Source organism: Venturia canescens, chromosome 11 (assembly GCF_019457755.1).
Source record: "Venturia canescens isolate UGA chromosome 11, ASM1945775v1, whole genome shotgun sequence".
NCBI classification, from domain to species: Eukaryota; Metazoa; Arthropoda; class Insecta; order Hymenoptera; family Ichneumonidae; genus Venturia; species Venturia canescens.
Window position 1 is genome coordinate 15,402,755 of NC_057431.1, and position 22,647 is coordinate 15,425,401.

The following is a 22,647-nucleotide window of genomic DNA, read 5'->3' on the forward strand; positions in this document are numbered from 1 at the left end:
GCCTCCTCGTTTGATCGAGCTGTTAACGGGTTCTTCGAGAATCTTCGCGAATAATTTCGCCCTCATTATTTCAACTTGTCGACGTTCGAAAATTCGTTGTTGACAATATCGACTTTGGATCTCGGTGCTGGTAGACGCACCGCGAGTTCGACGGTTCGGGGTGAGGGCTTTGAGTTAGCGTCCAACCGCTCGATGTTTTGAATCTCGTATTCGATGACCAACGAGATCTACGATGAAATGACGGACGATCTTCTATATTCGAACTGCCCAATTTTTCTGCTCTCGCTTCTTCGTTGATTTTACGAAACTCGTCGCTCGTCCATAAAATGTTTAAATGTGAAACAAAAAGAATATAAAATAAAATTCATAATTTTTGGTTTCTTTATCGCTTGAGACTTTTGAGGAGTATTCGTTCGAGAGGAATTCTGACAACGTCGAAAGATGCCTTCCCCTGAGCCATGTTTGAGGAATTATACATTTTTAAGTGACGAGCAGAATTGCCACGTCACAACACATTGATTGAGAGATTATTCAATTTTTCAAATTTCCCAATTTGGTTCAACGTCATAGGGAAGCTGATGCCTTGAAGATTAAATATCGTTGAATAATGTGGATACGAAGATGTACGATCACTGTGTTGGATGACTGGATGAAGCGCAGCAGCCATCGCCCATCCGAAACACGTATTATCTCGTGATTTTATATTCACAACGTCTTTCTTCAAGAGTATGCGTTTCGCCAATGGAATGTGACATCCCGCACGCAAAGCATTGTACTTGTTGATGTTCACTGTTAGATTGGTTATCGATGTTAGGGTCCAGCCACCGTCACTCTCCTGGGACTCCTCGAGCGATTTCAGAGTCGGCTCCATGACTCGCTTCTGATACTACTCATTCAGATCCGATGTTGCAAAAAGTTCAACATTTCCCATCATGACACTTTTATTCGCTCGCTTATCGCCCACGGTGAATTCCCTATTGAACAAAGTGTTTACTTTAATGCTGTTATATTTGCGAATATGAGCACTCACTGTTTTTCAACAAGCTCATACGCATCCAGTAGAAACTTTCGTGGGTCAATGTGATCGCGATTAATCACAACACCGGTTGACAAGTGATTTCCGAATGCGCTCTCGATTTCTCGCCATATTAATCCACAATCATTTGATACTCCGCCGCCCCAATGTATGAAGCGTTGATGTGTTACCTGCTTCAAACATTCGAGACGTAAGATTTGCGAAGTGACTGCGTAATGCCATCCCGTTTTTATCAGTCGTGATTGCTTCAGTCGAACTTGCGCCTCCAACGATTCGATGAGCGTATCATACTGGTGTTCCCACACCAAATATTGCTCCAACGTTCGAAGAAGCGTTACTTGCATACGCAGCAATTGCTTCGTAGCAGCGTCGGTGACGAGAGACATGGTGCGCTGATGCTCTTAAGATATCCCGTTGTTGACTCTTTCTAAATATGGAAGGGAGAGAGACTTTTTCTACATATGACCCTACGTGCATTCCTCAGTGCGTGAAGGCGTGGAACAAACAATTTTATGAAATAATTTTTTACAGAAAACACATTCATTCCATCTCTCTCATACTCGTCAATTGCTGTCTAAAGTTCATTCCGTCTCTGTCATACTCACCTCTCTCTCCAACTGCAGACCCTTCGTTGTGCCCCCTTCCTTATCTACATCCGGCCCATGCACTCTTCAGACGATGACAAACCAATGGTATTCCAAACTGAATGTTTTAATCCTGACACACATACCCAGATTTTTATAGAATGATCTTACGTTCATTCCATCTCTCTCACACTCATCATCGGCTCTATCTCTCCTTTTTTTCAAAGGGCGTATAATAATTTTTTAGTAATTCCATCTCTTTCATACTTACCTCCCCCCCCTCTCTTGAAACTTCGCTGCCCCCCCCCCCCCCTGGCGCTTCCCCGCACACCGCTCCCCCTCGCGTCCATTTGATCCAGAACCGGCATAGCCTTACTACTATCATTACAAGATTTCTTAATAATATTGTGCTATATATTATTTTCTGTGGTAATTTCTTTGAAAAAATATGATCAAAGACTGTGCATTGACTAGTACGAACCGCTTTTACATTCTTAAGACTAAATTCGCACGCTTATGAAAAATTTACCTTTGCATTATTATGTATTACTCCTCGCGAGTAACGGGCGGTGGTCGAGCGTAGTACGGTCAATCTCCTACGGTCACTTTTGTTGAACCAGATACAAAAGCGTAAGGACGCTTTCAAAATTAATTCTTATCAAATGGCATGGATGTAAGTGAAATTCAAATATATGCTGTGCGTAAACTAGGAGCTGGTATCCGTGTAATTAATCCGATGTCTAATTTTCAAAATTCGAAACTTTGGGAATGGATCTAGGCTCATCACAATAATTATCTAGGGGTTTCCGAGGATATTGATTATGAATTCGATGTTAGTTTTCTGAACATTCTAAATGGCGGTCAAAAAAACGAGGAAAGTGGATCTATGCCCCTAAAAATGATTACTCTAGTGTTTTTGTTATTGATAATTACTATCAGGTCAGTTTTTATTCCATTTTGTAAATAAATTCATAGTTCCCAGGATCATCCACGGAGAACAGGATACAGAATACTCATCTAGTTTTTAAATTATTTTTTGTAATTTTTTTTTTTTCAATAAAAAACTATTTATACCAGATTTGCTAACAATAACCCTGTAAAAATCTAAGTGCTAATTTTCTGTAGCACAAGTGAACTTATCCAATTATCGTCCGCCATATTGGAAATCTAACATTGGATTCGTAAGCAGTAATCCGGAAATTCCTCAATAATGAATTTCGGACCAATCGAGTTGATTTTTGAGAAAGTCATCCGCCATTTGAAAAATCTGACATCGGATTCGTAATCAGCGACGCCAAAAACTTTGGAATATCAATTTTCGTCAAAATCGGTGCAGAAGAAACATTCGTGACTAAAAGAATTAAGTCGCAACTTATATAATGCCTTTTTAAGATCACATCTAACAATGTCGTGGTATTCTAGTGAGTAGCGTGCACACTTATAGAAATAAGATGTAGGTAGGTAGGTAGATCGGTTCAAATCTCTCATGTAAGTACGAATTTTTCTTCGAATAAAATGGTTCTAGAGATATCAGACACTGTGATGACCATCACCGAGTAGTGAAAAATAATTTTTCAATTGATAAAATAATATTTTTTTCGTTATATCTTTGGTCACATTAACAACAAAATTATAGGAGAATAACGATTTGTCAATTAAAGTTAAGCGCATGTATAATAAAAAGCCGCTACTGCGTCTCTTGATAATATACAACAGTATATTAATATTAGCAAATGGCTTTTAATGTTAATATACATGAAAGTCAAAATTCCATTGCATGTGCATATTTCATATATACAAGTATAATCATTTTCATGGGCTACACTTTTACTGGCACAATACCCAGTTTTGTATTTCAAAAATAGTATTTGAAATTTCATACACCGTGTCCGCGTAAAAACTTTCTATACGTGTTATCAATTTTCATACAGAAATGTTTTACAGTGATAAGAAAAAAATACTTAATACTACTACTAAAATAATAGTTTTGAAAGTCAAATTCTTTGAAATTCCATTTTAGATATAATTCCATTCAATAATTATTTATGATGAGGATTTCGTGGGTAACACATTAAAAATTATTTTTTTTTGTAATACTACTATATACTTTGGCGCTTAAATATTTTACATATTCTGTATTCGTTACAATTTGAGAAATTTTGCACATAATCTGTGTCTGGGATGACAGTGGAATTGCTGAGTTTCAGTGATTACTTTCGTTTTTACAAATTAGTTCTTTACAGGACTACTTTTCACATACTTGATTAATAGGAAAAATCATTTACTTCATAAATGAAAAGAAATCTTAAAAACTAATCAAATAATCAAAAACCATTTGTTTACATAATAAAAATTTTAAAAAACTCTGATGAGTGTGTGGTTTTATCACATAACCCTACATGTTCAACTGAAGCAACTTTTGTTTTGCAGGGGGGGAACAGAAAATGGCTGTTGCATCGCAACCGCCACACCGCATACTGGCAGTGTGTCTTGCAGAAAGTTTGTCTTTAGAGTGGCCACAGGAACGGTGCTTCCATGGCGTTCGTCATCCAAGATCCGATTTTATTATGAGTCGAAGATCCCTGTCTTCACGACTTTCTTCTATTTATACAATTTCATTGTTCTTATTGTTGTTGGAATACCTCGTTCTTGACAATTTGTTCAGGGGACTGAATAATGCATTTTGGTTGTTATTAATAATCTTTATAATTATTGTTTATTATGTTCTCAGAGTTTCCTGTATGATGGCGCGGGTGTATGTATGGGCGGCTTCGGAGACTATTCCGCGTTACAGTACTACCAAATGAAGAGCTCAAGACTTATGCATATCACAATTTAATTTGTTAATATATATGAAAAAGTCTTTGGCAGCAACTCGTCATAACACGAATGTACTTGTCTCTGAGTCGCTGCCGTGACTCTAAATATAGCTACATACTGCACATACATTCGTTTTCTTTTCGACGAGTTTCCAACTGCTTTACCAGATATGTTTAATTGTATTATGCTATTCAATATTATGATCATTAGACTACTTTTGTTGTCAATTATGTCATTATTAATCAAATCAGTACAATTTTACTACCACCTAATTATTTATTACTTTCTATTTACAAAAATTATAATCACTTTACTAAGTGATTGAATTTCTTTTTTTTCATATGATTGGAAACATTAAAACGTGTTGACATTGAATTCATTTATTTATTGTCCCGATAAATAGATGTAATGATTTTATAATTTTGTTCCCAAGAACATTATTTTGTTAATCAATCAATGATACTGGCAGTGCAGAAATGTAACGGCAATTAAAAAAAAAAAAATTCGATTTAGAGCTTGAGCTTTTTTAAAAACAGTTCAATCGCATCGTTTTTGCACAAATTACCTTGTTTTGAGTAAAATTTCTTACTTTTTATTCGTTGTGTTTTTAGAGCATTATTCTTATTTCACAGCAAGCTCAAAAATCCTTAATACTTTGCCAAGATTGTTCGTTCCAATCATATTAGAGAAAGAACGAAACTGTGAGAAAGGGTCACTTTTGAGCTGCCATGTCACAATAATTTCAATATACATCAATGCAGATAACGACTAATTGATTATCGAGTTGATTAAAAGTAGGTTTCTTCCACTGAGTCATGTGCATGCGATCAGGGTTAACCATTATTTTGTAAAATCACGCCAACATGCCTGAGAATATTGGTAATAATTTCAACGAGGTTCACCATTTTTGTACTTCTCTTAACAATGTGCAAATAAGGTGAAAATTATGATATGCAAACGAGCAACCCCAATCGAATCGTCGTGCAAGTCGTCCGTTTACAAAAAAAAAAACTCGTCAGGTCGAAACGGTGGAAATGTCGAAGAAATTGGTTAGAAACCAGTGTTGCATGATGAACAAAATTTAATGTATATGACAAGAACGGAAGTTAAATCTACTTCTATACCATCATAAAATAAAAATTTCAACAATTTAGATCAACAATCGTTCACAATCGAAAGTGAATCGGCAAGACATTTTCCACGCTAAATACGTATGACGTCAGGAAAAAAAGTTTTTGGATCTTCACAGAAACTAGTACTCCGGGGTTTCCGAGGTTGCTGATTACGAATCAGCATTCAAAATGGAAAATGGAATGCGAAAATTCTGGTTAGTATCGAATGAAACTGTGTACTCAAGGGTCTTTGAAATCGGTGGTTATGAATCTACTTTTAAATTGCAAAAAATTTTTGTGGATATAATTTCACTATAAACTCACATAGAATCTAAACATTCAGGGTCAATATAGAACAAAATGCGACGGAGCAATTTCGTTTCAACTATTTAAGGTTTTGAATTCACGTAACCCGTACTTCATTTAGATGTTTAGTTTTGTGAAATCAGATCTGTAATCACCGATCACAAGAACTCCCGAGTACCAATTTGATCGAATTTAAAACAATATTTTTATTTTTGTTCGCTCTTTTGGATCAACATTTTTTGGAAACATCTTCTTGAATTTCCGTACTTGAGTGCTGATTTGTTACAAGCGACCTCGAAAATCCCCGATTGCAAAGTTTCATCCAATTCAAATCAGTTTTTGTATTTTAATGCGTTATTTTGGATCCGCCATTTTTAATTTCTCTATTTTGAGCGGATCCGTAAAATTTGACGCTCAATTGCATGAATGCCAACGAAGGGGTTAAATTGTAGAACTATGGAAATCCAGCTTGCTATTATAGTAAACGTTGAATCAATTACCAATAATCGAACCACATCTATCCTATATTCGCACGGCGACGGAAATCAACGAATTTAAAAAAACGTAATATACAAACGAAATTTTATGAAATATGATTTCGATTGCATGTTTGGCGAATTTGTTGACTTTTGTGATATTTGTAATTTTGTTCTCTCTGTATGGTGTCGATAGATTCGAATTATTTAATTATTTTTATTGATAGTGGTTACGATGTCTTCGGTTGTTCAATGTATTCTCGTGATGTCGAACGTTACTTTGCCAGATTCTACTTCGCCTGTTTCAAAAGTTTCAACATTATATTACGCAATTACAAGGTAGAAAATCAGAAATATACATTTTTTTCGATATTTAATGGATCATTTCTAAATCATAGGCTGGAATGTTGTTTCAAAACTTACTTGGGCATCTTTCTACGTCTCTTGTTAGGCAGGTTGCCAAGCTCACTCTCTCGTATTATTTGCAATGCCGATGGCACGAATATATCCTCTAAAAATAACAATCTTAACATTTAGTATTTGCCAAAGCGAAAACTTTATGGAATCGTAACATAAAGAGGTCGATTCACATTATACGTACGGATAATCACGGCACATACTAGTACCGGCACGACAAAACTTTATAGTGTTGCGTCCGGAGGGAGAGGTATACAGGATGGCCCATTTTAACTTTGTTATCAAGAGACGCGGTAGAGTTTGACAGCCCTGTCGTTTTTAATATCTCGAAAACTAATAGCTTCTGGTGGAAATTTTTCAAGTAAAACTGACAGGGTTTGGTGGGGGACGTCTAACGACGTTAGCAGTTTTGATTTTTAGTAGCTGCCTCAAGGTTATTTGCAGGTCAACTTTGTTTTTTTTTGTAGTAAATCTTCTAAACCATAAACTTCCCCTAGGAAATAAAAGGTTGGGACAAGTACATTGATGTTCCCTTGTTTGCTGATATTACATCCAAAAAAAAATATGAAATTTTTTTTTTTAATTGTAAAAAAAATTACTTTATAAAAAAATACAGAACAATTCGAAAAAAATTTGACAAATCTTGAAAAAACATATTAAAATAAAAACTAATCTGTATCTATTTTTCAAAGTGTCAAAAGCATCAAATAACAAGTAAAACATAAAAAACTGAAACATCACGCTTGAAATAATTTTGGAAACCGATGCCTCATTCTTCTTATTTTATTCGAACAGCTAAATCAATTAAAAAATCTTCCATCTAATTTACGTGTAGCATTAAAATTTATTATATCAATTCGAGACCAAGTATTTTCTATTCAATTGAAAACAGTTACCATTTGCGTTACTTGCAACATTAAAATTTATGATATCAATCGAAGGACAAGTAATAATTTATGAGTAACTCCAAATTTCAACATTATGGAATTGTTCTTAGAAGCTTTTAAATCCAAAATAATTACATGCAAGCTAGCCATTTATTACTCTATGGTGGCAGAGACTTATAAGGAAATCGATTCAGGGCTTTCAGGAGCTTCTGATATTATTCACAATATTCGACATCGAATTGGATCGATACAAATTATGTTTAAATACGAGTTAAAAGTACTTGTCCGGCCCATCACTATTCATACAAATAAAAATCAATCATAAAAAAACGAAATTGAACGGCAGAATCCGGTAAAAAATTTATTGAAATGCGATCAAGAGACTCGGTAGAGTCTCGGGACAAGTACATTGACAGCCCTGTCGTCTGCTGGCCCGAGGCTCTCGCCGAGACTATACTTTCTCTGAATAAAACGATTCGCGGTGGTGGGGGTAAAATTGGCATGTGATTTTCTTTAATAGAAAAGCTCATGAGTTATGTACGGCTTTGATAATTGAACTTTAAGCTAATTAAGAAGTTCTCTGTCGAATGAGCCCAAAATCGGCATTCTCGGTGGCGTATTTGCTGAGAAAAAACTTTGCACGGTCTCAAGATTATGCAAAAGTTACTGACACATCACGAGTTCGACGTATACGTATACGCGTTTTGACGTAGTTAGTGGTAGTAGAGTTGTGCCTCTACGCATTCTGATTGGCTTAACGATGTCGGCTCCTCCAGCTGCTAGGCCGACCGTGGGTGGAGCTCAAGAGTTAGAAGGCCTAAAATAGCGAACAGGCATTCTGTATATCTATATATGCGGTATACAGAATGCCTGTTCGCCATTTTAGGCCTTCTAACTTTTGAGTCTTACCCCGACCGCGCTGAGACTCCGTGAATATTATATATATATTTGTATAAACCGTGTGTCAGTTTTCGATCATCGTATAAACAAACGGAGTTTTGACATTATGGAATGCGTGTGGGATAAATAAAGAAAACTTTCGTCATCTAACGAAGTGCATAGTACTAAAACATGTGGAATGCTAAACTAAACCGGTATAAAAGCAGTCGCGTAAATGTAGTCTGTGATCTGTCGTGTGTAAAAAAGAATAAAATAAAAAAATACGCGGTGCATGTCGACGAAACTTTTTAAGATTTCATTAATTCGTTTGACTGAAATTAAGTTTATCATTTATATCATTTGTAAATAGGTTATATGATATCAATACATCGATACGCACATCCGAAACCACCCGAGACTTGTTTTCATACTGAACGTCATTTTGACAGGAAAGGTTATGATCCCCAAAGTGCTGTTGTGTGCGGACTCTAATTAATAAATGAAAATGGTTAGTGAAAAGTGGTTAATATTTATTTGTTAAAACTTGTGGTATACTAAACCGGTATAAAAGCGGCCGCGTAAATGTAGACTGTGATCTGTGTGTGCAAATAAAAAATATAAAAAATGCGCGATGCATATGTCAACGAAACTTTTCAAGATTTCATTATTTCATTCGACTGGAAATAAGTGTCAACTGAGATAATCTTTCAATTAAACCAGAGGGCGCGGAATATTGTTCAGTGTAAATATATCGTCAGTTGCGTGAATATATATCATGTGTAATTATGTAGGTTATATATACGAGTTCCCTTTGATAGCTGTGTGGTAACGAACCGTCCGGGGTTTGACGTTACGAAGTGCGGGACATATGTAACAAACGTTCGCATAGTTAGTGAATAATATAAATAAGGCAAATCAGTCTATCAAAAATAGGTCTGGAAGTTGTAAGAAAAAATGTTCGTCAACTTTTAACGTCAAATTTTCTTTTTGCGATCTGAAATATTATGGTTGATAATTAATAAAACGAGAACACACGGAACTGTTAGTATATATAATGTGAGAAACTCCAATCGAATGAATGTTTTCTAATTTATATCTTGTGTCATCATTATTTTTGAATATTCCCATATTTTGCTTCCTATTGAGTCTGGCTCTGCTCTTTCCGATCCTTGTTTTGACTCCATCGGTTTGCAGCGGATCAATACATATTATTAATTGGTTGCCTAATATGTGTCCTTTAATTTACTACCATTTCTTCATGCTGATTGTAGTAACCTGATTCAAGAGGTTACCACCTATGATCATCAATTGCACATTTTGTACATCAGATTCTCAAAACAGTTTCTCTGGTTTTGATATAAGTGTAGTTATTCTTTTTCCACCTGGTTTGTTGAGTAATAAATTTTGAAACTTGTTCCAAAAAGTCTTTGGATGCTTTTTTTGCTGATAATATGAAAAGTTGAATCATCGGAATGCGGTAGAGAAACACAAATTTTGACAACAATACTTATGAAATAACGTGTATGTTGAGTATTCCTATTCTGCAAACTGCAAATGTGGAATTATTGGTGAAAACATTCTTCACGATAAGTCTACAGTTGCTCAGTTTTGGATGCGATTGAGTATAATGCCTACCAACATCATGGAAACCTACAGAATTTCTGAATGTTATGTGCGCTACGTCATTTTAATGTAACATCATGACTTCTAATACCCTTTCACTATAATACTATATATTTGGATCACTGAAATACAGCAAAAATCTGCAAACTATAAAATTTATATACGGTGCCGTTCATTTTACTTTTTGACTCTCACCGTAACATAAATATGAAGAGAAAAATTCATCAGAAAAGTATTCAGTTGCTCATTTATGGATGGATTTGAAAATGCTGTCTTCCAAACTAATTGCGCAGATACATTGAATCGCAGCAGATACCTGCGAACTTTGAAATTTCTTTGGATAAGTATACCCTAGGGAAAAAAAGGCTGGGACAAGTACATTGATGGTCTCCTGTTTTTGGATGACAACGAAAAAAGATTCAGAACCAGGAAAAAAATTCTATAGAAATCATAAACGAAAATTGAAAAGTTCAAAAAAATTCAACAAAAATAAAAAACAATCGAAAAAAATTCTGTAAAGAAAAATAAAAAATAAAAAAAAAAAATCATAAATATTGAACAAATTGAAAAATGTACTATCCAAGTTACATGCAGTATAAAAATGTATGATATCAATTGGAGGCCAAGTTTTTATTGATAATTTGGAATATTTATCGAACAAATCGGAAACTTTAATTGAAATTCATGATAATTATTTTCAAGAAAAAAGTTAATGAATAAAAAGTCATAACGGAAGTTACGTGCAGTACTAAAATGAATTATATCAATTCGAGGTCAAGTATTTATCAGTTATTCGAAATATAATCTCCGGCGACAAATGAGCGTTGAGAATCCTTGTCGGGCTCACAACGTTTTATCAAAATTACTAAAAAATTAATGGAAATAAAATCATTAAAAATTCACATGAAAGTCATTCGTTACTTCAACAAGATACACACTTTAAAGAATCGATTCCCCTCCGACTTTCAGCATCCCCTGGTATTATTCACAACATTCAACTTCGATTGGATCGGTACAAATAATGTTCAAATACGTCTTAAACGTACTTGTCCGGCCCATCACTTTTTATTCAAATTGCTCATTCGAAAACAAATCAAAAACGAAGTTAATGCATGTGTTAATATTAAGGAACAATAATTCCCGAGAAAATAATTTTCCTTCGAATCGCTCTTGTCAAAATGAAACGAAAATGAAAGATGAAGTTGATTAATCTATTTATATTATATGGAGTCATAGTTCACAACAAAATCATTTTTCTTCAAATCCCAGGAATCCACGTGTCGTACTCGACTAGTGATATTTATCAAAATGTGTACGTGACTATAGAAAAAAAAAACATTGCATGGCTGAGTAGGTTCGAAAATTTCTAGTAATGCGCCTGATTATTTCACATTTTCATTGGTTCTTACCGAATGGTATGTGTTCACTGAAGAAAATGAGAAGTGGATATTGCTATACGAACTTGCGAACAATCAAGTTCAAATTACTTGGAGATATTATTTTTATTTCTATCCATTTTATTATATTTGTCATTATAGAACAGCCCTAATTTGTTTTCGAATGAGCAATTTGAATAAAAAGTGATGGGCCGGACAAGTACGTTTAAGACGTATTTGAACATTATTTGTACCGATCCAATCGAAGTTGAATGTTGTGAATAATACCAGGGGATGCTGAAAGTCGGAGGGGAATCGATTCTTTAAAGTGTGTATCTTGTTGAAGTAACGAATGACTTTCATGTGAATTTTTAATGATTTTATTTCCATTAATTTTTTAGTAATTTTGATAAAACGTTGTGAGCCCGACAAGGATTCTCAACGCTCATTTGTCGCCGGAGATTATATTTCGAATAACTGATAAATACTTGACCTCGAATTGATATAATTCATTTTAGTACTGCACGTAACTTCCGTTATGACTTTTTATTCATTAACTTTTTTCTTGAAAATAATTATCATGAATTTCAATTAAAGTTTCCGATTTGTTCGATAAATATTCCAAATTATCAATAAAAACTTGGCCTCCAATTGATATCATACATTTTTATACTGCATGTAACTTGGATAGTACATTTTTCAATTTGTTCAATATTTATGATTTTTTTTTTTTATTTTTTATTTTTCTTTACAGAATTTTTTTCGATTGTTTTTTATTTTTGTTGAATTTTTTTGAACTTTTCAATTTTCGTTTATGATTTCTATAGAATTTTTTTCCTGGTTCTGAATCTTTTTTCGTTGTCATCCAAAAACAGGAGACCATCAATGTACTTGTCCCAGCCTTTTTTTCCCTAGGGGAAGTTTATGGTTTGATATCACGCCTTTTTTTTCAAAAGTTCCTCATTTATGTTATGACGGTTATAGGATTTTAGTTTAAATTTCTATGAATTATTTGCTTAGTACATTTTTATAAATTCCATTCTCATACGAACATTTTTTATGGGATAATCTTTTTCATGAAATTATCAGCAAATAAGGGACCATCAATGGACTTTTCCCAATCTTATTTTTCCTGGGTATGATGTTCGGCTTATAAAGTTGGTTTCCACCATAAAAAACCAATTTTTCGTAAAAATTGTAGTGAAAATATTTCGTCACAAGTCTGCCCTTGAACTTTGGCGATTTTTTTCCTCATACTCTAATATGTTATGCCTATTAGGAACTCAACAGCATGGAGGAATCCGGGATGAGGCCCGAGAAATGAAGTTCGGTTTATAATGTTGGTTTCCACGTAAAAGACCGATTTTTCTTCAAAATTGTACTGAAAATATTTCGGCACTGGTTTGGTCTTGGACTTTGGTGATTTTTCTCCTTGTCTTCTAATATGTTTTGTCTATTGGGAATCCAAGAGCATGAAGAAATACGTGTTGTGGGCCATAATATGATTTTCGGCTTATAACGTTGGTTTCCACGAAATAAGATCTATTTTTCGTCAAAATTGTACTGGAAATATTTTGTCACAGGTCTGTCTTTGGACTTTGGCGATTTTTTTCCTTGTACTCTAATATGTTTCGTCTATTCGGAACCCAAGAGCATGGAGAAAAGTGTGTTGCGGGCCGAGATATGATTTTCGGCTTATAACGTTGGTTTCCACGAAAAACAACAAATTTCTCGTCAACATTGTACAGAAAATATTCCGTCACAGGTCTGTCCATGGAGTTGGGCTATTTTTTTTCTTCTACTCTAATATGCTATGCTTATTGGGAACCCAAGAGAATCGTAGAAAGCGGGTTGGCGGCCGAGATATGATTTTCAGCTTATAACGTTGGTTTCCACGAAAAAGGACCTATTTTTCGTCAAAATTGTACTGGAAATATTTCGTCACCTGTCTGTCCTTGGCCTTTCGCGATTTTTTCCAAGTCTTCATACCAAGAAAGAACTGATGTAAAGATTTCCTTAATAGAACAGATTTTATTTATCCCTGTTCTTCAAAATTCAAATGAAAGATAGATCAAATTCATAACACGAAAAATCCAACAGATTTGCCCACTTTAAACGTCGCTTTTGCATTCTGAATCTAGAGATTTCATTTCATCCAAAACGTGCCCTCAATGAAATATATTTCCAAAGTTTGCAAGTGGCCGCTGAGGTCCAATTATCCACAGTTTGATAGTTGCTGAAAAAAAGTACCCGAAAACTTCTAACATTTATTATGCCAGAACTCAAAGCAGCAAAAAAACTAAGCAAACTTAATTCAACAGAGCAACAGAATTCAAAGACGTTTAAGGTACCTTTTGGTTTTGGAGGAAAATCATTTCAGGACAATTCAGAAATGAATTTAGAAATTCGAAAACTCACAATGGAGTAGAAAAAGGAAAATTGAAGTATTTAGAAAAGCGGAAGACTTTTGTGATGAATTTTCTAGATTACATGCTACGGTTAGAGTAAATGATTTGAATGATTGGCACACATGCTGCAACACAGAAATATCAAAGTTTGGAAGTATTCGCTGTATATCAGTCATACAAACTTCAATACTATTTGAAAAGGAACACTTAAAAACTTGCATTTACCTTACATATTACCATAATCAAAGATAAGGGGTGATCCGTCGCATATATATTTATCCACAGAAATTTCAGAGTTCGCAGGTATCTGCTGCGGTTCAATGTATCTGCGCAATGAGCTTCGAAGACAGCAATTTCAAATCTATTCATAAATGAGCAACTGAAGACTTTTATAATCAATTTTTTACTTCATATAGATGTTACAGTTAGAGTCAAAATGTAAAATGAATGGCACAGTATTTAAATTGTATAGTTTGCAGATTTTTGCAGTATTTTAATGATCCGAATCTACAGCATTATAGTGAAAAGTTGTCAAAAGTCATGGTGTTACATTAAAATGACATAGCGCACATTGCATTCAGCGATTCTGTAAGTTTCTGGGGATGTTGGTAGGCATCATATTCTATCGCATCCAAAACTGAGCAACAGTAGACTTATCGGAATGAATTTTTTTTATAATAATTCCATATTTGTAGTTTGCAAAGTGGAAATACTCAACATACATGTCATTCTATAAGTTTTGTTATCAAAATTTGTGTTTGCATACTGCATTCCGAAGATACGACTTTTCATATCATCAGCAAAAAAAGCATCCATAGGCTTTCTGGAAAAGTTTCCAAATTTATCACTCGTCAGACCTAATGGGAAAAGAATAACTATACACTATACCAAGACCAGATGTTTTTTTGAAAATCTGATTTACCAAATGTGTAATTCAAGATCATGGTTAGAAACTTCTCGAATCATGTTACCACAATCATCATGAAGTAGAAAATCATAGGACACATATTAGGGAACGAATTAATAATATGAATCGATCCGCTGCAAACTGATGGGGTGGAAACAAGGATCGGAGAGGGCAGAGCCAAACTGAATATCAAGCAAAATATGGGGATGTTTAAAATTAATGACGACACATGAAATAAATTAGAAAACATTTATTCAATTAAAGTTTCTAATATCATTCTAACAGTTGCGTGTATTTTTGTTCTATTTATTCGTATATATAACCTATGTACACATGATATATAATCACGCCACTGACAATATATTCGCACTGGACAATATTTCTCGTATTCTGGTTTAATTGAAGGATTATTTCAGTTAACACTTATTTCCAATCGAACGAAATGATGAAATCTTGAAAAGTTTCGTTGACATATGCATCGCGCATTTTTTATATTCTTTTTCACACACACATCACAGACTACATTTACGCGGCCGCTTTGATACCGGTTTAATATATCACAAATAACAAAATAAATAGTAATATGCACTTCTTTAGATGACGAAAATTATTTTTTTATTGATCCCGCACGATCTTCGTAATGTCGAAACTCTGTTCATACGATGAAAAACTGACACATGGTTTGTACATTATTATATGTATATCGATCGAATTTATGACTGCTGTTACCAGCTGTGCTGCGCCGTGTGCTACGTTCTGAAGTTGACGTCAGATTTCCAATCATCAACAACTAATTTCAACAACCAATCACAACGTTTAAAAATGGATGTCGTCAGATCCAACCAATCAGAAACTCGAGAGCATCAAAGTGCCTTTGATTGTGTTGTAAATACAGACGCATAAATTCTAGAATGTGTTGGTAACTTTTGCATAATCTTGAGCCTGTGCAAAGTTTTTTCTCAGCAATTACGCCACCGATCATGCTGATTGTGGGTGGAATCGAAAGAGAATTTATTAATTAATCTCCAGTTTAATTTTCAAAGCCTCAGATGACTCAGGAGTTTCGTAATTGAACAAAATGACATGCCAATTTTACCCCCACCACCGCGAATCGTTTTATTCAGAGAAAAGATAGTCTCGGCGAGCTCGGGCCAGCAGACGATAGGGCTGTCAATGTACTTGTCCCGAGACTCTACCGAGTCTCTTGATGTGCTAGTATCATCCCCTATCTTTGATTATAGTAATATGGAATGGAACTTTGTTCAGCAAGTTTTAAAGTGTTTTTTTTTCAAACAGTATTGAAGTTTGTATTTCTGCGGTATGGAGCGAATACCTTCAAACTTTGATATTTTTGTGTCGCAGCATGTGTGCCAATCATTTTAATTTTTTACTTCAACCGTAACATGTAATTTCAAAAATTCATCACAAAAGTTTTCAGCTTTACTATTTAACTTAATTTTCCTTTTTCTAAATTCCATGCTAAATTTCTTAATTTCTAAATTTCTTTCTAAATTATCCTGAAATGAAACGTTTTCCTCCACAACCAATGCAGGTACCTTAATCGTCTTTGATTTCCGTTGCTCTGTAGAATTAAGTACGCTCAGTTTTTTTTGCTTCTTTGAGTTCTGACACAATAAATGTTTTCGGGTGCCTTTTTTCTGCAACTATCAAACTGTAGATAATTGGATCTCAGCGGCCACTTGCAAGCTTTGGAAATATATTTCATCGGGGGCATGTTTTGGATGACACGAAAACGTCTAGATTCAGAATGCAAAAGCGACATTTAAAAATGGCCAATTCTGTTGGATTTGTTGTGTCTTGAATTTGATCTGTCTTTCCTCTTCTCCTTTCTTTTTTCTAACGTTATAAGCCGGAAATCACATCTCAGCCCGCAACACGCATTGCTACATGCTCTTGAGTTCCCAATGGACAAAACATATTAGGGTACAAGGAAAAAAAGCGCATTGCCAAAGTCCAAGGACAGACCTGTGACGAAATATTTTCAGTACTATTTTGACGAAAAATCAAGAGACTCGGTAGAGTCTCGGGGCAAGTACATTGACAGCCCTGTCGTCTGCTGGCCCGAGACTCTCGCCGAGACTATACTTTCTCTGAATAAAACGATTCGCCGTGGTGGGGGTAAAAATGGCATGTGATTTTCTTAAATTACGAAACTCATGAGTTATGTACGGCTTTAAAAATTGAAGTTTAAGCCAATTGAGTAATTCTCTTTCGATTCCGCCCTAAATCAGCATGATCGGTGTTGTAATTGCTGAGAAAAAACTTTGCACGGGCTCAAGATTATGCAAAAGTTACCAACACATTCAAGAATTTATGCGTCTGTATTTATAAACACCATCAAAGGCACTTTGATGCTCTCGAGTTTCTGATTCGTTGGATCTGACGACATCCATTTTTAGACGTTGTGATTGGTTGTTGAAATTAGTTGTTGATGATTGGAAATCTGACGTCAACTTCAGAACGTAGCACACGGCGCAGCACAGCTGGTACCAGCAGTCATAAATTCGATCGATATACATATAATATGTACAAACCATGTATCAGTTTTTGATCGTATGAACAGAGTTTCGAAATTACGAAGTGCGTGCGGGATCAATAAAAAAATAATTTTCGTCATCTAAAGAAGTGCATATTACTATTTATTTTGTTATTTGTGATATATTAAGCCGGTATCAAAGCGGCCGCGTAAATGTAGTCTGTGATGTGTGTGTGAAAAAGAATATAAAAAATGCGCGATGCATATATGTCAACGAAACTTTTCAAGATTTCATTATTTCGTTCGATTGGAAATAAGTGTTAACTGAAATAATCCTTCAATTAAACCAGAGTACGAGAAATATTGTCCAGTGCGAATATATTGTCAGTGGCGTGGTTAAATATCATGTGTACATAGGTTATATATACGAATAAATAGAACAAAAATACACGCAACTGTTAGAATGATATTAGACACTTTAATTGAATAAATGTTTTCTAGTTTATTTCTTGTGTCGTCATTATTTTTAAACATCCCCATATTTTGCTTGATATTCAGTTTGGCTCTGCCCTCTCCGATCCTTGTTTTCACCCGCTCAGTTTGCAGCGGATCGATTCATATTATCAAGAGACTCGGTAGAGTCTCGGGACAAGTACATTGACAGCCCTGTCGTCTGCTGGCCCGAGGCTCTCGCCGAGACTATACTTTCTCTGAATAAAACGATTCGCCGTGGTGGGGGTAAAATTTGCATGTGATTTTATTGAATTACGAAGCTCAGGAGCCATTTAGCAACTTAAAAATTGAAGTTTAAGCCAATTGAGTAATTCTCTTTCGATTCCGCCCTAAATCAGCATGATCGGTGTTGTAATTGCTGAGAAAAAACTTTGCACGGGCTCAAGATTATGCAAAAGTTACCAACACATTCAAGAATTTATGCGTCTGTATTTATAAACACCATCAAAGGCACTTTGATGCTCTCGAGTTTCTGATTCGTTGGATCTGACGACATCCATTTTTAGACGTTGTGATTGGTTGTTGAAATTAGTTGTTGATGATTGGAAATCTGACGTCAACTTCAGAACGTAGCACACGGCACGGCACAGCTGGTAACAGCGGTCATAAATTCGACCGATATACATATATATATGTACAAACCATGTGTCAGTTTTTGATCGTATGAACAGAGTTTCGACATTACGAAGTGCGTGCGGGATCAATAAAAAAACAATTTTCGTCATCTAAAGAAGTGCATATTACTATTTATTTTGTTATTTGTGATATATTAAACCGGTACCAAAGCGGCCGCGTAAATGTAGTCTGTGATGTGTGAGTATAGAGGCTAGGCCGGTTCTAAGCCAGGGATCTCAGGGGGGTGCGGGAACGGGGGAGCGCGGGGTCTGCAGCGGGCGAGGGGTCTGTAGAGGGGGGCCGTCAGGAGAGAGATGGAAGATGAATGTGAGAGAGATGGGAAAAATGATCCGCAGTGGTGGTGGCAGGGTCTGTAGTGGGGGAGTTTGTAGAGGGATCGCGGGGGTGAAGAAGAGAGATGAATGAATGGGTGTAAAAGAGAAGGAAAATGAGAGTTGGGGAAATATTGTTTTTTAATATTGCATACGCTTGACAAAATTTATTAAAAATTAGAATTATATTACAATACATTTCCATGGAATGAACGAATTATATTACAATACATTTCCCATGGAATGAACGTATGCTTTAGTAAATTAATTAAATATATAGATTGAAAATACTATTTACTCTATTTTAACATTATAATACAATTTACAGATAAACATATATTGTTTTTTAACTCTATGTCGCTCCATTTCCTGGAACACAAAGAAAAACCCAAATTCTTAATTTTCTGTTTTTTTTTTTTCATTACGAAAAAAAAAGGGTAATGATCAAAACTACTCACCATTATTTTTTACACACTCCGCATGTATTATACGCGATGAAGAGTGTGAGCGGCCGATCACAGTTGTAACACCAGAGGTCTCCCAAGACCTCGTAGGGCCCGACGTGGTGCTCAAAATGGGCCACAGCACGCCCATAGGTTTCCGGGTCCCGTATGAAACAATCGACACAAATGCGATTCTGCATACGGTCTGCATAATAAGATTTTATTCTGCAGACCCGGTCTGACGGTACCATGGCCAACGCCGTCGGTCGTGACAGCAGCCGTTGAGTCGATTCCCCTTCATCGACGGAGGAATCTGACTCGAAACCGTCGTCAGGTGGATTACCCTCCGCCGGCTCGATCTCGTGGAACTCCACGTCCTGACCGTAATATTGAAAGTCGCGCTCCATTTCATCGAGCATGTCGAGGACTTCATCGTCCTCAACATTGTTCTCGAGTTCAATATCATCACCACCACCACCACCATGATATGCGAAATCGTCATCCTCATCCGGCATATCGTTTATGTCGTTATTGGCAATTCCAACATCGTCGTCATCATCGTTGGAGATGTCAATAACCATCACATCGTGTCCTTCATCACGCACATGATAATTTACAGGATCCTCACAAACTTCGACACTGTCATCCGAAATGTCAATAACCATCACATCATCTACTTCACGCACTGCACTATCGTTATCCATGAGATCAACGATCTCCACAGCACTTTCAAATGATTTTGCGCTCTGAGACATTTTTTTTTTCTCGTGGAAAAAAAATGAAAATTTGTAGCAATGAGACGGGTGAAGTCTTCGAAGGTTTTTCGCGGAGTGATTATTTTGCCATAAGGGAAATGCCCTTTTAAAACGTTTACAGGAGAAAAAGGTGGGGGGGAATATTGACACAATAGGGTGAAATTTTCAAGCCTTGCCACTTCCGTAGGCTACATCTTCTAGGAGACGTGGAGCGACTTTTCCCATTGTAAAATCGTATTCGATTACGATTGAAAAAGCATTTGAAAAAAAATTGTCCAACTAGAAATTTTTACTCAATGAGAGGGTGCTCACCCACATCCTTTCCCTTGACCTATTATTCACGTAGACTGATGTGGCAAAAGTAAAGGCAAACTAATTTCCATTTTCACGAAATTTTCATTCTTATGCTACCATAATATGAGAACAGGCGACTACGTGAAAAGAGCGGCCACAACATTTCTTCGCAGTAACATGAAAGAAAAAAATTTGAATCAGATAATCTCAATGTCTTCTAGGAGACGTGGAGCGACTTTTCACATTGTAAAATCGTATTCGAACACAATTTGAAACATAGTGTTTGGGAAAAAAGTCCAGCTAGAAATTTTTACTCAACGGGAGGGTGCTCACCCACATCCTTCCCATTTGACTTATTGTTCATGTAGACTGATGTAACGAAAGTATAAACCTGCTAATTTCCATTAAATTTTCTATCTTACACTCCCACAATGCTGACTATATGAATAAAAAAAGCTGTCACATTTTTTTTCAAAACATTTTTTTTTTCACAGTAACATAAAAGAAAAAAATTCAACAGACTTGCATTTCTAGCACCACATTTTTCTCCCCTCCGCCTTGTTAACAAAAAAAAGAAAAAATTGTTGACTTCACGGGGAAAAAAAAGCAGCAACATTTCTTCGTGATAGCAAAGGAAGAAAAAAAATTTGAAACTAATAGATTTACATCGCTATGTCTGCATCTTCCCATTCATATTTTAAACTCTCACCTTATTAAGAAAAATGGCTTTGTGGAAAAAAAATAAAGTAGCAACATTTTCAATGTTTTTCATGCTAACATAGAAAGAAAATATTCAAATAAGTTTACATCAATACTCTCACATTTTTTTTTTTTTTTTTTTAATCGTAAATATATAAGAGAGATGATCATGATTTTGTTAGCAACATTTTCAAAGTTTTCACACTTTGCGACGGATCGTCTTCGAGTCAACAACCATGGCTCAAACCAACGGTATCGATATTGAAAGACTGTTACGTGAACAAGTAGCTTCCATAAAGTCGGTGGAAGAATATAATTATTGGGAAAAACAATGTCTCGAATTTATTGAATCGTTGGAAGAGCAAGTTGCACCGAATAAACGCCCTCGATTGAGCACGGGATATCAGCACTCTGTAACTGCGAGAATAATACGCTTGCAAGGGTTACTGGAAGTCACACGTTCACAGTTTCAACATACCGGCGCAGGACTAAACGATCGAGGATTAGTCTGGAAAGAAATTGATTCGGCGTTCGCAAATCGCGTAGTGACTGGCGCCGTAATCAATCGAAATTACATTGTACCACGCCAGTTCTTGAAGGATGCATACGAATTGGTTGAAAAGCGAGTGAAAGACTGTATAGTAAAATTTAATAGCATTAAAGTTAATACGGAGTTCAATGCCGAGTTTGCTACGGGTGATCGGCGTGCTCATAAAAGTATCAATACGGCTAATGTGGAACTTTTTCAAACGTCGAATGTAAAAGAGTGGTATGAAGAGCGAGTGATGGAGCCCACTTTGGCATCACTCGATGAGTTTCAAGAATGTGATAGTGGATGGACATTGGTTTCAATCACCAATCTCACTGTAAATATTAATAAATATAATCCAATGCGTGCGGGATGTCACATTCGATTGCCGCGAAAAATAATGTTGAAGAGAGCCGTTGTCAACGTTAAATCAAATGACAACGCATGTTTTGCATGGGCTGTGGTTGCCGCTCTCCACCCAGCTGAACAGCATGCTGATCGTCAAAGTTCGTATCCCCACTACTCGACGATTCTGAATCTTCAGGACATTGACTTTCCGATGACACTGAATCAAATTAAAAGATTTGAACAATTGAACGATGTCTCGATAAATGTGTATGGTATAACGAAAAGTGGTATTGCACCTCTTTACATTACCAAGTGGAAAAGAGGGAGACACGTCAATTTGTTGTACATTGAAAACGAGGAAGGGGACAGAATTGGCCACTTTACACTGATTAAAGATCTATCCCGCTTAGTGAGCAGCCAACTGAGCAGCAAGAATCATAAAAAATATATTTGTGATCGGTAAGTAAATTTCTATACTCATATGTGCGACATTTTTTTTTTTTTCCCCTCAAAAATATATTCATGATCATTTTACAGGTGTTTGCAGTATTTTTCAATGGAGAGCAAGCTACGAGCTCATGAGGTGGATTGTGGCAAGATGAATGATTGTGCTATACGATTACCGGCGGAAAACGATAAATGGTTGGAATTCACAAACCATAATCGGAAGGAGCGCCTACCATTCATCGTTTATGCTGACCTGGAGTGCGTATTAGAGAAGACTGGTGAGAGAGAAAGAGAGATGAATAGGCAGCACCATCATAAAGTTTTTAGTATAGGCTTTTACGTTA

At 35.8% G+C, this 22,647-nt stretch overlaps 2 protein-coding genes across 2 annotated transcripts in view; both read right to left on the reverse strand.

Annotated features, from left to right (window-relative positions):
* Positions 1-528: 528 nt before the first annotated feature.
* Positions 529-1,871, reverse strand: LOC122417950 (uncharacterized). Its single transcript, XM_043431897.1, has 2 exons — positions 1,052-1,871; positions 529-974 (listed from the first exon to the last, which is right to left on the reverse strand). Exons 1-2 carry the CDS (start codon positions 1,420-1,422, stop codon positions 887-889), a joined length of 459 nt encoding a protein of 152 aa, XP_043287832.1. The 5' UTR covers positions 1,423-1,871; the 3' UTR covers positions 529-886.
* A 1,469-nt stretch (positions 1,872-3,340) lies between these two features.
* Positions 3,341-22,647, reverse strand: part of LOC122418257 (extracellular sulfatase SULF-1 homolog) — a 561,276-nt gene continuing 541,969 nt past the window's right edge. The window contains exons 11-12 of the mRNA XM_043432385.1: positions 6,758-6,845; positions 3,341-6,633 (exon numbers count right to left, since the gene is read on the reverse strand). Coding sequence (XP_043288320.1) covers positions 6,552-6,633; positions 6,758-6,845 — 170 coding nt within the window. The 3' untranslated portion in view covers positions 3,341-6,551. The remainder of the gene's footprint in view (positions 6,634-6,757; positions 6,846-22,647) is intronic.